Consider the following 15,817-nt stretch of genomic DNA (forward strand, 5'->3'; position numbering starts at 1 on the left):
CGGAAATTTGAGCTATGAAGTCACCCATCTATAACTGTCTGTGTAAAAGTATTCATACCATGTTCTGTGTAAGATAGTTAAAATTTCAAGTGCTCTTGTTCGGTAACTATGTGATTGGCTGAGTAGTTTTCTAATATGACTTCCAGTTCTGCGGACAGGAAATCCGGTGTGCAAGTTATACATTCTGTATCTTGGTAGTGTTCACCTTGAAAGGGGATAGAAGTTGTGTAATCACTGTATAGAACAGCTACAAGTACACTGTATTACCTGGGAGTTGCTGTTGACACAGTTTCTACAGCTCCTCCGTACACCTTTTGGGCAAGGGAAACAAACAGGTGCAATTGCGGGAATGGAATAAATCTGCGAGACGTATGTTTTGCACTTTAGTAAATTACCTTTGATGTTGTTGCTATGAGATACAACACAGCTCACTGCCTTGGTTACCCTTCTAGCTAAAGAGCAGGTTTGTGTCCTGTCCCAATCTATACCGGTGTCAAATGATATAAAGACATGGTTCAAGAACACAGATGTAAACTATAAATAAAAACATTGAAGGGTGTTGCCCATAACAGCCAATGAAATTCTGTCTCCTTGGGTCTTGTAAAGATTACAGAATGGGAGAAAATATCTGCTCGCTGGCTATGTGAAACGCTATCTTTTCTACACAGAGCAGTTTTCGTAAATATCCCCCAAGTTTTAAGCCGCTATGAAAAGCAGTTATGTTGGAAATGCACTATAAAGTAATCCTATGACTGTGCACACATTGATTTCTTGCACCACAGAATTCCAGATAGGAGTTGCTAAAGGCAGCAGTATAACGGACAATAGCTTAAACATGACGTGAGCATGAGTCATATCTAATACCTGGAGCTGGGTTACGGCATGGAAACCTCTACATAAATATTTATGAACTTTGAGTGTTTTATTTTTGTGTTTGTCATTTTTTGAGCTCTAAGTTTCTTTTGGGTGCAACATTTGTTTTCTAAATAAAAATAATTTTTTCCTATAAATGTATGTTTGCTAGAAACAGGATGTTGTGGTTTACAGCAGAGGTCCATTTTAAGCCACAGACTTGAATAGAATGTTTTGCTGTTGACGTCTGATAATATTTTATGTGTCTTCCTTAGAATTCATCCTGCCGCCTCCCCCACCCAGCGACGACTCCCTCATGAGCCCCACCATATCTTTCCCGCCTCCGCCACCTTCTTTTGGGGATGATTTTCCTGGTTCCCCCACCTCCAGTTTTCCTCCTCCTCCACCGCCTGAATTCGCTGAGCCGTTCCCACCCCCTGCAGAAGAGTCCTTCCCGTCGCCCCCTCCGCTGGAGGAAACGGGCGTTGTCACTGGAACAACAGACATCCAGGTAAAGCAGCAGAGAGTTCAGATTTTTTTGTATTGTGGTTTTACTAAAGTTCTGAGTCCGACTTCCAAATGAAAAGGACACCCTGTATCCTGGAGATCACATACTGTGTGCACGCTTCCACAATCATCTTTTATCATACCAAAACACATCATTTTATTTTGTTATAAACGTCCTAAAAATCACAATCAACAATGGAACGATGTCGGGCAAATGTGGAAGATGTGTCGTTGATTGTGATTTTTTAGGACGTTTAGAACCAAATCAAACAATGTGTTTTTGTATGATAAAAGATGATCACACTCTTGCAATATCTGACCAAACAGGTATGAATCCCACGATCTGCAGGATAATTGCATTAGAGTGTACCCAGCTTTAGACACAACATGTATCAAGTGGAGATGTTGCCTATAGCAACCAATCAGATTCTACCTATCATTTTGTGGAATGTACTGAATACATTGTAACTAGAATCTGATTGGTTGCTATGGGTGACATCTCTACTTTTCAAACCTGCTGGAAACTCGCAGCTTGATACATTTACCCCAAGATCCTCTCTGTTTACTTTAAAGCTGTGATGTTGGGAAACAAACTGCAGCTGATAAGTGTGAAGCCATAAAAACTATAGTTCACTCGCGGTACTTTTATTTGTTTAATTAGTACAGTATTTACTGTGTGCACTGGAATTGGGTAATCTGTGCCTGTTCTGCTGGAGGTACTGGGGCTTGTAGTTCCACAATAACGAGCGCTACAGGTTGCCCCTTTTTCTACACAATTCTCCCAGGTCGCTGTTCTGTTTTTGTGTTGGGTGGGGGCTTAAACTACTAATAAAAACACCTGTACTGCCCTGACCACTTTAAGAGTGGATTATTATAGCAGGAGACCCCGCATTACTGGTTGCCCTTTTATGGTGAGAAGAGCTGGCTATTATTATTACCATATAATTATATAGCACCACTAATTCCGCAGCTCTGTACAGAGAACTCATTCACATCAGTCCCTGCCCCATTGGGGCTACAAGTCTAAATTCCCTAACCCCGCATCTCCTCCAAACGTTCTACCCTCTCTCCTCCCGGTCCCTCTCCCCACACTTCAACTTCCTCCAATCGTGTCTGTTTCGTTCACCCACCCTTAGAATGTAAGCTCGAATGAGCAGGGCCTTCTTCCCTCTTGTCTCCACACCTGTTCTTCTACTCCGCCTCTACCGCATTAACCTAACTGGAGTTTCTGAAGCATTGGTATTTTTGTTTATTGTTCTGTATATACCCTGTATAGTCTACTGTTTGCTTTGTGTACGGCGCTGCGGAAATCTTGTGGCGCCTAACAAATAAATGATAATAATAATAATAACACACGCACACACACACTATTATTGGGCAAATGATAAATAGTAGATAAATAGACTGCGCGGCCGCACAGCTACCTTCCCCAGGGTGATTGTCCTAAAAAAACAAGCATCATTATGATCCGGTTCCAGCGTGGTCATTATACCTCCCCTATGGTCTCCCGTGTAATGGACAAGGGGGTTATACCTAAAAATGTAAAGCGAAGATAAACACAGGCAAACGCCTATTTGTTTTTTTTTTTACTTCTGACGTAGTTCAGCAATCCTAAGAAACGGCAAACAAAATGGAGACCAGGGAGTATTGTGTAGAACACATTGGGACATAGTCAATTAGGTTTCTGGTCCGTGGTAATGCGCGTTACCGCGGAACCTGCGCAGTATTGACAGTAATGCGGTACCGCAATAACGCAGATTTTCCTACGCAACCCTATGGGGTGCGCACGAAAATCCATGTTAATGCAGTACCGTGGATTAACTACGCGGCGCGTTCCCGCGGACCGGAAACCTAATTGAATATGCCCCATTGTGTCTTCCCTGATATTGTAAAACTACCTGTCTGTACGTGTTGGGGATTGTAGTCTTACAGCAGCTGGAAAGCCTCAGGTTACCTGACTGCTCAATGCGATACTTCTAAGGCAATCTGTGGCCCACCAGGTAGAGTAGGATAAAATTGGCACATATTTCAGCATCTCGATGCCTTATACATTGTACAGTGTTCTGTTTTGATCGTTGTCAAGCATGTCGGAGGGTGGGGGAGTGACTTTTGAGGTGTCTTCCTAATATTGTGTCTTTTCACAGGTCAGTCCACCACCAGCCCCACCAGTCCCGCCTGTATGTGCTCCAAAACCTGCCCCTCCATCTGCCATTCTTCCTAAACCTCTCCCCCCTTCAACATTTACACCTAAAACTCCACCATCTACATATAGCTCTAAGCCCGCTGCCCCTTCTACATTTAGCCCAAAGCCGGCTGCCCCCGCTGCAGTAGCACCAAAGCCAGTAGCCCCAGTTGCATTTTCTCCTAAACCTTCTGCCCCTACATTTGTTCCAAAGGTTCCTGTCCCTCACACGTTCTCCCCTGCACAGTCTTCCTCTAACCCCCCACCTGCTCCAGTCTTTTCTCCTAAACCGGTGAGTGCACCAACATTCTCTCCAAAACCTGCTCCCCCTCACACGTTCACCCCTAAATCTTCTGCTCCGCACACATTCTCCCCAAAACAAATAGATCCAGTGACAGAGCCACAGCAGAAGGTTCCGATATCCCAACCCGTTGTCAGAGGACCTCCGGCCGCTACAGGGGAGCCCCTGGCTCATTCTGTACCGTCCTCTACGCGGTCACCAGGATTTAACGTTGCACAACAACGTGAGAAACCTCAAGTGCTGGAGAAAGTGAGGCCTGAGTTTGAAGTGTCGCAGAAAGAGAATGGCAGAATCCTGGGCCCTCAGGCGGAGAACAACAGGAATTTGGGGTCACAGATGGACACCGTTAGGAGCCAGGGGATAAAATCCAATGGAACGCCAGTCCCGAAACCACAGCCAGAGAGTTTTACGATTAAGAAACCAGAATCTGATGGAGTGCAGAAGAAAGGCCCTCTGTCCAACTTGCAACGACCTTCTGAGCCTGTAAGTGGAATTATAAGCAAATACCTGAGTACGATAGGTCAGATAGACGTGTCTCCGATATCCCGCTGGGACCAGAAGAACACCTGTTCCTCTTACAGGCCCTTCGGTCTGGCTGCATATTATTTTATCCAGGAGAAAATATCTTGCTGCGCTGCTAATGAGGCTTAGAAGCATTCTGCAATCTATTTAGCGTCTTCCTAGCTGCTCTTTCTTCTGCTCTTCTACAACTGTAGCCGACTAACCCCTCTGCTTCTACCTGCTCACGCTTCGTCTGCGTTTTATAGAGTTTATTAACTTTAGCAGCGCAGTGACTGTCAATCAATGCTGTAATGTGGCGGGGGAGGATGGAACTGCCAATCAATGCTGTGACGTCAATGCAGGGAGATTGAAACCGTCAATAAAACGGCCTTTTAGTAATTCTTGTGCTGTGTTGTTCAGGGATGAAGCGGATGTTGATATGCGGGTGTTAGCCTTTAATGATAAAACCAAGTTAGCAGAGTTCCCATTAAAATGTTTTATATTAACCCCCTGTAATTAATGAAGGGGTTTTCCACCTTCAGACGACTTAACCTTATTGATTTGTGCACGCCTAATCCTGATTCCCCCCCCCCTCTAAATTTCTTCTGTGCTTTTCACCCACGTCATTATATCTTCATGCAGAGTAGTTTATTGTGTTTGTGTTGAGATATGACCAAAAGCTGCTCACTGGACACTGTTTTATTCAGAACATGGGTCACAAGAGCTGTGTTATATCCTAGGACAGTGTTGGCTAACATGTGACACTCCAGGTGTTGTGAAACTACAAGTCCCAGCATACCCTTCCAGCAATAAGCTGCTATATATTAGCAAAGCATGCTGGGACATGTAGTTTCACAAACACCTGGATTTTCACAGGTTAGCCAACACTGTCCTAGGACTACGGCAAATAATCAATAATCTGATGTCTGAGCAGCACAGAAGGAAGCCAGAAAGTATTAATATATGTAGTAAGTAATAGTGAGTAAGTAATTAGTGAGTTTAAGCTTTCCCTTCGGAATATATTTATTCCAAGAGCTGGATATGGAACACAATGTTTCAAGGGCCCCTTCTTCAGGTTTCAAACTCGACCCAAAATATTTTAGACCAAATTGCTCCCTGTGTGTCGGCCCAAAACAATAATCCACCCCAACCAAAATCTGATGCCATCAACTGTCCATGAAGACCCCCGTTCTCGACATCACCACATAGCTCAATGACCCCAACCTCCAGACATCTAATATGCATAATGTGCTTATTAAAAATATTCATTGATACTTTTTAAAGTATACATAGGAAATAAATCTGGTAAAATATGAGGCAATCTGTTGCCCTACGACCTGATCTTTATGGTTTGTCCACAAAACCGTGCCTACCTGTGACCCAGTCTGTTTGACCAGCAACCTAACTTGTTCAGTATGATCACCCAACTGGTTGACCTAATTGGTCAACAGTCCCATATTACTCATCAACATCCTCATCATCATCATCAACATGTATTTATATAGTGTCAGCAAATTTCATAGCTCTTTACAATTGGGGACAAACACAGTACTAAACAAACTGAGAGGTGAGAAGGCCCCGCTCGCAGGCTTATTACTCAGATCGTATCCATCAGATCTCCGCATATATTTCAGCTTTACAATTTAGACCAGGCCTGGAAAAACTGTGGCTCTCCAAGTGTTGGGGAAACTACAAGTCCCAGCATACCCTGCTAGCTGTTGGTTGGCAAAGCTTGCTGGGGCTTGACGTTTAACAACACCTGGAGATGGTGGTGGTGGAGGTGGGCGCAGGTTGTCCAGACCTAATTTAGACCATGGGCGATTTCTGAGGTGGGCTGAATAAGAGCTCTGACTTCAGGTATTTAGTAGTTCTTTCTCTTTCAGGATCGGCCCGCTGGTCCTCACGGGCTAAACATGAAGGAAGTGGAAGAGTTAGAGATGCTGACGCAGCAGTTGATGCGGGAGATGGACAAACAGCCCACAGCAGAGGCACATACCATGGGTATATTCATGTCATTCGTTTATTCATGTATTCGTTCCCTCACCCGTTTGTTGGTTCCCTCACCCGCCTGTTGGTTCCCTCACCCGCCTGTTGGTTCCCTCACCCGCCTGTTGGTTCCCTCACCCGCTTGTTGGTTCCCTTACCCGCCTGTTGGTTCTCTTACCCGCCTGTTGGTTCTCTTACCCGTTTGTTGGTTCCCTCACCCGCCTGTTGGTTCCCTCACCCGCCTGTTGGTTCCCTCACCCGCCTGTTGGTTCCCTCACCCGCCTGTTGGTTCCCTCACCCGCCTGTTGGTTCTCTCACCCGTTTGTTGGTTCCCTCACCCGCCTGTTGGTTCTCTCACCCGCCTGTTGGTTTCCTCACCCGCCTGTTGGTTCCCTCACCCGCCTGTTGGTTCCCTCACCCGTTTGTTGGTTCCCTCACCCGCCTGTTGGTTCCCTCACCCGCCTGTTGGTTCCCTCACCCGCCTGTTGGTTCCCTCACCCGCCTGTTGGTTCCCTCACCCGCCTGTTGGTTCCCTCACCCGCTTGTTGGTTCCCTTACCCGCCTGTTTGTTCTCTTACCCGCCTGTTGGTTCCCTCACCCGCCTGTTGGTTCCCTCACCCGCCTGTTGGTTCCCTCACCCGCCTGTTGGTTCCCTCACCCGCCTGTTGGTTCCCTCACCCGCCTGTTGGTTCCCTCACCCGTTTGCTATCTCCCTTTTGTAACTTAAGAAGCCCTGGATATATATGTTTTAAAATATACATTTCAGCTTCACAAATGACATTGCACAGGTTTCAGACTATAATTCTTCTAATAGTCTTGTTCTAGATGAGCATATTTGTGTCAATATCTTTTTTTGTTCTCGTTGCGGTGTCTAAGAATAGTGATACAGTTTTTACAAAGTCGTGGGCTCTTTAAATGACATTAGACTAGAGGCCCAATGGTTTTATTTTCTGTTCTACAGTTTTTCATTTTAATATATATATTTTTTTTAACCAAGAGAGACTTCCCAAGGTCACTCCTGTTGTCTGCTGTAATCTTTTCTGGTTGAACTGGCTCTGATAGCGGTTTATGGTTAGATCCAAGTTACACGGCTCTATTGGTCCTGTCTGGCAGTCATGGCGCCTATCTCTGTTATCTTCTGCCTCTGCCTGGTCTTCAAATGCGCTGCTATAATGATGTCACCATGTGACAATATTCTGCGTCCTTTCACACTGTATTGTATTAGTAGCAGATGGGGATGGCTTTGTGCCCCGTGAAACTGTACACATGGTGGCTGTACGTAGAAGAACGGTTGTAAATGTTACTGTGCTCCTATTATATATTATAATTAGCATTATATAATAACCAACAGGTTGTTTACAGTGATCCGTCTCTTACCCACTCATTGCTTACGGGAATCAGTTACTGTAATGTAAACTTTAAAGTGGATGAGTGAAGTGGAGCCATAAGTGTTTCCTACGGGGTGACTGAGGACAAGTAAAATGGAAATATTTAGATTTGGGCTCCAAATGTGATTTCAATTTACTCACTTAGATTATTTTTCCTCCCAGGTTTGTTTATTTTTTCATTTATTTATTTCTTCTGAGTTATTTGTGATTTGTTCTGGTACTTTTTTCCTTACTTTATTCTGAAGTGTTATGGAGCAGTGAGAAATTTTAGAGAATAATTACAGTATAAATGGCTCTATAACCCTTCCAGAGTCCTGTTTTAAGTCTCTATTTCATCTGTATAACGTGTTTGATTTTGAAGACCTGGATCAGCAGTGAAAAGTAGTTTTCATTTAAGTACAAAATACCCAAAGATTTTACTTGCCTGTTATGCCTGGTTTCCTAGAACTTCCAGTGTCCTCGGCGGGTCTTATGGTCCCACGTCATATCCTACTCTCATTATCCCTCTCAGCCTATCAGAAACAAGCCCTGTGAACCGATATGTTCTCACTTTGCAAGTGGGTGGGGATAGAACAATTTGTAGCCAATTAGATCATCCAAATGAACCCAGCAGCGAGTGATGAGTGTGCTGATCGTGTGGGAGGCAGCAGGAACGGATGTAAGTAGCATGCAACAGACTGAGAGTTATATAGTGGAAGGAGCAGGGTCCTCCAACAGCACAAAGTTGTCATGAGACTCTAGATAAAAGAAGACTGTAGTATTAAATGCACCTCTATATAAAACTAAATTCTTGCATCCAACTTGAATATGCCAGTCATATTGTATAAGGGGAAGAAAGTATTTTAAAGTGTTCTTAGTAGGTGGAATTGTCAATCATATATATGCAGCTCAGTGGTAAAGAATATATTAACGCTTAGTACCTCTCATTTTCTGCTCTCTTTAGATCGCTGTAAACTATGTGGCCAGGGATTGTCTAGGACAGAGACCGTGGTGAGAGCCGGTGAGCACTTGTACCACGTGCACTGTTTTACATGTACCAAGTGTGACCAGCAGCTACAAGGGCAGCAGTACTATGAATACGAAGGGCGACCGCTCTGTGAAGATTGTTACCAGGTGAGTTTGGGGAGGTGACGTCCTTCTGGGGTCTGTGTCTATTCACCTGTCCTACATGGAAACCAAACATGAATTTTCTTATTTAAAGAGGTTGCTCATATCTTTGGGAATATTTGGAATATAACAGACAAATCATATCCAACATTCTTGATTGTTAAATGGGACATTAGGCCACACCCCTGGTCAATCCACCTAAACTATGCTCCTGCAAAGCCACACCCACAAACCATGTTGACACGCCCCCTTCTGCAGTAGAAAAAAATGGCTTCTGCTCTTTGATTGTTGTATAGAATATCTAATTTATTGGTATGTGTCATGTGACATTGGAAAGTGTAGAGGCAGATAGCCATAAACGCTGATCAAAAAGGTGCTGTTAGCGTGGCCACACCCACTTTTTCAACAGGAAAGTATTTAAAATGGTCCTACATTGGCTCCCTGATGCTGAACTTTATTAGCAAAATAATGTCATACATTAATTAAAAAGGCTTATTTTTAACTAAATTTGTCACGAATAGAGCCTGGCTACGTTGTCATTCAGTGGTATAACTGACAGGACGTCGGCTGTGCCAAGCAAACAATCACATCTGTCTCAAATGTCCTCGGTTCTGATGCGCTAAAACTGTCTTTAGTAATTACGGAAATTGTATTTTAGCTGTTATAGGAAATAATACTGCTTTTTAAATTTGTCGTGTTCTATCAAGGGTTTTTAATTAAAAATAGTAACCAATTTATCTCCTGTCAGATGCGGCCATCAATTATACCTTTCAGATTTAATAGAACTGATGAATATTCTGTCAGTACTGGAGGAAATGTTTCAGTTTTTTGATTATTGACTTTATCCGGTTGTTCCCTCTTCATTGCTGGCAGCTCATTTGTAGTGTCTGTGGTATCCTATGCAGATGAGGGGGAGGAGCCAATTAACAAGATATTCTAGTAGTGTAATACAAAACAGTAAAAAGATTTGTATTGAACCACAGTGACCAATCAGCCATTTGGGTTTATCTGTCTATGAATATGGACTAATATATAATAATAAGATTTAAACTCTCTAATTTAGTTGCAATTTGCCCCTAAATGCAGTTTGCAGAGTGCCATGTGCTATGCAGTTTCTCTCTTCCAGGACACATTAGAATGCTGTGTGTAGTGCAGTCTCTCTCTTCCAGGACACATTAGAATGCTGTATGTAGTGCAGTCCCTCTCTTCCAGGACACATTAGAATGCTGTGTGTAATGCAGTCTCTCTTCTAGGACACATTAGAATGCTGTGTGTAGCGCAGTCTCTCTCTTCCAGGACACATTAGAATGCTGTGTGTAGTGCAGTCTCTCTCTTCCAGGACATATTAGAATGCTGTGTGTAGTGCAGTCTCTCTCTTCCAGGACACATTAGAATGCTGTGTGTAGTGCAGTCTCGCTCTTCCAGGACATATTAGAATGCTGTGTGTAGTGCAGTCTCTCTCTTCCAGGACATATTCGAATGCTGTGTGTAGTGCAGTCTCTCTCTTCCAGGACACATTAGAATGCTGTGTGTAGTGCAGTCTCTCTCTTCCAGGACATATTAGAATGCTGTGTGTAGTGCAGTCTCTCTCTTCCAGGACATATTCGAATGCTGTGTGTAATGCAGTCTCTCTCTTCCAGGACATATTAGAATGCTGTGTGTAGTGCAGTCTCTCTCTTCCAGGACACATTAGAATGCTGTGTGTAGTGCAGTCTCTCTCTTCCAGGACATATTAGAATGCTGTGTGTAGTGCAGTCTCTCTCTTCCAGGACACATTAGAATGCTGTGTGTAATGCAGTCTCTCTTCTAGGACACATTAGAATGCTGTGTGTAGCGCAGTCTCTCTCTTCCAGGACACATTAGAATGCTGTGTGTAGTGCAGTCTCTCTCTTCCAGGACATATTAGAATGCTGTGTGTAGTGCAGTCTCTCTCTTCCAGGACATATTCGAATGCTGTGTGTAATGCAGTCTCTCTCTTCCAGGACATATTCGAATGCTGTGTGTAGTGCAGTCTCTCTCTTCCAGGACACATTAGAATGCTGTGTGTAGTGCAGTCTCTCTCTTCCAGGACATATTAGAATGCTGTGTGTAGTGCAGTCTCTCTTCTAGGACACATTAGAATGCTGTGTGTAGTGCAGTCTCTCTCTTCCAGGACATATTAGAATGCTGTGTGTAGTGCAGTCTCTCTCTTCCAGGACACATTAGAATGCTGTGTGTAGTGCAGTCTCGCTCTTCCAGGACATATTAGAATGCTGTGTGTAGTGCAGTCTCTCTCTTCCAGAACATATTCGAATGTTGTGTGTACTGCAGTCTCTCTCTTCCGGGACACATTAGAATGCTGTGTGTAGTGCAGTCTCTCTCTTCCAGGACATATTAGAATGCTGTGTGTAGTGCAGTCTCTCTCTTCCAGGACATATTCGAATGCTGTGTGTAAAACAGTCTCTCTCTTCCAGGACACATTAGAATGCTGTGCAGTGTGTGAAAAGAAGATTACAGAACGCTTGCTGAAGGCTATGGGTAAAGCATACCACCCAGACTGTTTCACCTGTGCCGTCTGCCGCCGCGCTCTCCAGGGAGAACCTTTTATTGTGGACCAGAATAACCATCCACACTGCGTCGCTGACTACCACGGGTTAGTCATGTACTCCCCTGTGGCTCCCCCCCCCCTCCACGGACTAGCTCTCTTCAAGCTAGATTTCCACACACAGCTGTTTCCATTTCTTTCTAATTTTCCTACCCGTTTGACAATCCTGTTCTAATTACATTTGTGTTGTGAAGCCTATCCAGGTATTTGTGTCTGTTTTTCTACTTTCTTTTAATATACGGCTACATTTTAGGCGGTACGCCCCTCGCTGCTCAGTTTGTGGAGATCCAATAGCCCCTGAACCTGGACGGGATGAGACGGTGAGAGTGGTAGCTCTGGAGAAAAACTTCCATATGATGTGCTACAAGTGTGAGGTGAGACTCGCTCCTCATTGTCACTGTCTGCTCCATCCCTGGCCATGTCCGATGCTTTTATCACTGCTTAGTATCTTTACCTGTCATGTATGTGACAACAGAATAGAACCTGCACAGTGCACCACAAATCAATATAGAGTTTGACCCAAAATTGCATGTTACAAGCCTGCTGGTATAGTGCACAACACATAATCTAAATATTAAAAAAAAATGCAGTGCACAACAAAAGCAAACATACATAATTATGTATTTTAATATTTCACGTAATGCAGTGTACTTCACATAACAGATGTTCACTAGAATGAGCCCCAACTCTCTCAAAATGTTATTTTGGTAAAGAATCTAGTACCTCTGACCTCATTAGTTTTTTTTTATGCCTTTTATATATGATCCATTTGTTTTATTTCATCATGGAAAATACCCCATTGTTTGGATATACTTAATGTGCTATAGTAAATAGTCAGAGCATGCATAGGTGCATGTTCCATTTTTACCATATTTATCAAAAATACTTGTGAATCACCACCACTGGGTGGCGCTCTTGCTCATTGTCTTTTCTTGCCATATGGATAGATTAAGGCGGGTTTCTCTGGAGTAACACATGGAATCATAGTGATACATTTTATTGTTACTGCTATTTATTTACATATCTGTCTAATAAGCCTAGGAACGTCTTTCTCACTCTTTGCCCTCCTTGCTCTCTTAGGACTGCGGCTGCCCTCTTTCTATTGAGGCCGACGATTCGGGTTGCTTCCCATTGGATGGTCATGTTCTGTGCAAGAAATGCCACACTGTGCGCGCTCGAGCTGCTCTGTGATGTCGCCTTGGCGGGTCACTCGTTACTACAAGATCCAGCCTTGTCCACCAAAGACTCTCGGACCTCCAGACCACTCCGTCCACTCTGCTGCTCCTAATGTAGTTCAGTGTTAAGGTTTATTAACCAGTTTACAGCTTCTACGGAGACTGCTAGTTAACTGCTGGTCAGCCGTCATTTAGCAGCTAACCACTAGTTAGTACATTTTGCTTATCTAACAGATAGCCTGCCAGGAAATGTCTCCTACGTCTTAGTGCCAATATATTTTCTGATATTTTTAATTTCTTTTTTTTTTTGTACTATTGTTTTTCATCTCATGACTGGAGCGATAGTCTCTATGGATTATAGCCAAGAGTCTTATGTAGAATCAATGTCCTAGTTACTGGCATTCTACTATTTCAGACAGAAATTCTTTGGAATATACATTTATAGAGTTTATTAGTAATTGCTAGTAATAGTAGTATTTATTACTAGACCATCAAATTCTGTTTTTGTTTTCTGGCTCACAAACTGTATTTGCATCCGCTAATCCATAGTTTATCACCAGTATTTGTTACTGAGTTATTTGCACATGACTTTTCCTACCAAAAATAGAATTCAGACAATAAAGCTGTTTTTAGTGAACAGTTAAATCAAGTACAGTGGAACAATGCGTTTAAAGAAACTGGTTACAATATCAAATGAACCACATACAGGACCGTATTCTTTAAATAATGACTTTTTTTTTTCTTAAAGATAAATTTACTCATTAAAATAAAAAAAGTAACAACAAGAATTCTGTCCTAGTAATTTCAAGCTTTACTGAGGAGCAAGATGGAAGCTTTTAGAGGAGAACGTATACCATTTAGAGATAAAAAGCACATACGTATATGCTTACACTTGAGCCTGTTCCTGCTATACTCGTTGCACCAGCACATTTTTGTCAGTTGTAAAATGTAACTTTAAATGTGCACCAGAGAAAACTGGTATAGGAAGCATGATGGGGATTCCACTTCCCTCCCACGTTTTGAGCCTAGTTGGTCAGACCATATCCTGTCCAGTTAAAAAAAAAAAAGTTTAAACCCTCCTTGATCTTGGTTTATTTTTTTATATATAATGCATACAAAAATATGCAATTAAAATATGCAGTATATATTATGAGCCAGTATAATTATATTCTCACCATTTTTCACCAGTTTCCCTTGTTCCATTATTTTTGGTGGCTTTCGCTTTTCCGGCTTAATTTAATGTATGTGGTTAACAATGTAAGTAATGTGGCACTTTAAATATGTAATTCATTTTTAGTTTCATACATCGTGTATCAAGAGATTTACATAAGCACAATGTGTATTTTTTTGCTGGTAACTCTTCCTACAATATTTGCCAATAAACTCTACTAAAACATTACCCAGAATAGATTGGTATTGGGGGGAAAGAAAGCAACCCGTTTTTGTTTTTTTTAGCACTCCAAAATGAACTCTGTAACCGAGCTGTACAAATGTTTCCGCGATTTCATCCTGGCAGAGAATGCCGTTAATGGAATCTTCCTGTATTCTTAATCTATGCATATATGCTCTTAGAGAGGTGAAATAGGATGCATTCTTTAAATTGCGTACATCATTGTTTTAGAGATTTAATGTGTATCTGTCAAGCACACTGAAGGCATCTGTTTTGTAAGCTGGAAATTCAAGAGGATGCAGATTATGAATTTCCTAGGAACTAGTGACATGATTGAGACATGAATTCAGTTCACAAAGTTCCCAGTGATCTGCTGAATTTGTGTTCAGCCTACAATATAGTTGACTCCACTGTGTTGTAAGCAACAGGTACTTTAAAGACTTAATGGTGCAAAAACTCAAATATTGTATATTTAGCTTTGATAACGTTGGCGGAAAGCAGAGGAATGGTTACTATGAGTTACAGTAAATTTGTGCTAAATGCCACATGATGTTCAGTAGGTATTCTAAGTTTATTTTCTGGCATAGAGTGGGTTTATAACAAAACAACAATTCTGTTGAGGACCAGAGCAATTGAACCCCTGGTGAAATCTTCGAGGGTTTCACTGATGGAGAGTAGTACCAAAGAGGTCGATAATGGGGACAGTCATTTGAGGTTCACCTAACAAGTGTCCTGAACACAATTGTGGATCTACGTTGGGGTTTTGTGTTTTTTAATGTGAGGGTGGGTGGGATTACAAATAGCCAATAAAACTTTTTTTTTATAAAGACTTCATTGGTCCTGAGATTTCTTTACAACAAGGCAAGATGTTTGTGGCTTATATCTTTGAAAACTACACACATGGAGCGAACGGGTCCTTTCACACAGTCGCCAATCTGGCCACAGATGTGGAGGATCAAATGCTAAAAATGTGGCTGTGACAGGATGGAGCGCCTATGCCACCCTGTCTGTTGTTGCTGGGAACCGGCTGGGCTTACTTTGCCAACGTTCCCTCTCGTTATCCCAAATGCGCCCTCTTGCCGCAGTAGGAGGGGCTTATAATGCTGCCCCCACTGGACTCCTATACCGGCATCCAGAACCAGGTTTCCTCTGGGTCACTGACGCTGCTAGCGTGTCTCGCTGCTGGTGTACCTGGGCTGGTAACTTCGGACCTCTTACTATGGATCCGGGTTGCTGTGAATGGATCCCCCATGGCCTAACACATGGACCAGGGCTGCTGGGTAGCAGGCAGAGCACCGGTACTGGAAACGCTTGGGTCCAAACCTCAGAGACAGCAGGAGAACGGATTAGGTTTAGGGTCTAATCTGTAGATCACAGAAATACAACGATATTGAAGATGGTTCCAAGCAGGTCTTTGAAGCAAGATGTTTATTTGCTCACACTGATTAGAGGTATCGGTGATCAGGTCAGATGTTGAACTCAGAAGAACACTTACATGCTCACACAGCTCATCTTTTATACAGTTCAGAAATAGTCTATAGTCTATTTTTAGAATCAGGATATACTCTTAACACAGACATGAATTTACATGCATTTGAAGGTTAACAAAATTTACTTATCTATGAAATTCTAGAACGCTGTGATGTCCCACACCTGGTTTTCAAATGCAGAGAAACCATGAGCCAGTATTAGTTAATAGTTCCTGCCTTCAATGTTGTACCTTCACACATCAAAAGATCTAATTAACATGTGGCCTTTCATCAGACCGTTCGGAATACATATTCACACAGAACAACAAAAACCAAAACAAGCTACTTCTCCACATCACAATACACCAAAGGCTT

The 15,817-nt window shown here is 42.7% G+C and overlaps 1 protein-coding gene across 3 annotated transcripts in view; it reads left to right on the forward strand.

Moving 5' to 3' along the window:
* Positions 1-14,802, forward strand: part of LOC142160766 (zyxin-like) — a 23,892-nt gene extending 9,090 nt beyond the window's left edge. For 2 of the 3 annotated variants that reach the window (XM_075215750.1, XM_075215749.1), the window contains exons 3-9: positions 1,128-1,363; positions 3,504-4,325; positions 6,227-6,344; positions 8,661-8,830; positions 11,278-11,456; positions 11,662-11,782; positions 12,489-14,802. In XM_075215750.1, coding sequence (XP_075071851.1) covers positions 1,128-1,363; positions 3,504-4,325; positions 6,227-6,344; positions 8,661-8,830; positions 11,278-11,456; positions 11,662-11,782; positions 12,489-12,599 — 1,757 coding nt within the window. In that variant the 3' untranslated portion in view covers positions 12,600-14,802. Of the gene's footprint in view, positions 1-1,127; positions 1,364-3,503; positions 4,326-6,226; positions 6,345-8,660; positions 8,831-9,950; positions 9,990-11,277; positions 11,457-11,661; positions 11,783-12,488 lie in introns of those variants that run through there. The other variant, XM_075215751.1, reaches the window with a different exon arrangement.
* The last annotated feature ends 1,015 nt before the right edge of the window (positions 14,803-15,817 follow it).

The sequence above is a fragment of the Mixophyes fleayi genome, chromosome 6 (assembly GCF_038048845.1).
Source record: "Mixophyes fleayi isolate aMixFle1 chromosome 6, aMixFle1.hap1, whole genome shotgun sequence".
Classification (NCBI taxonomy): Eukaryota; Metazoa; Chordata; class Amphibia; order Anura; family Limnodynastidae; genus Mixophyes; species Mixophyes fleayi.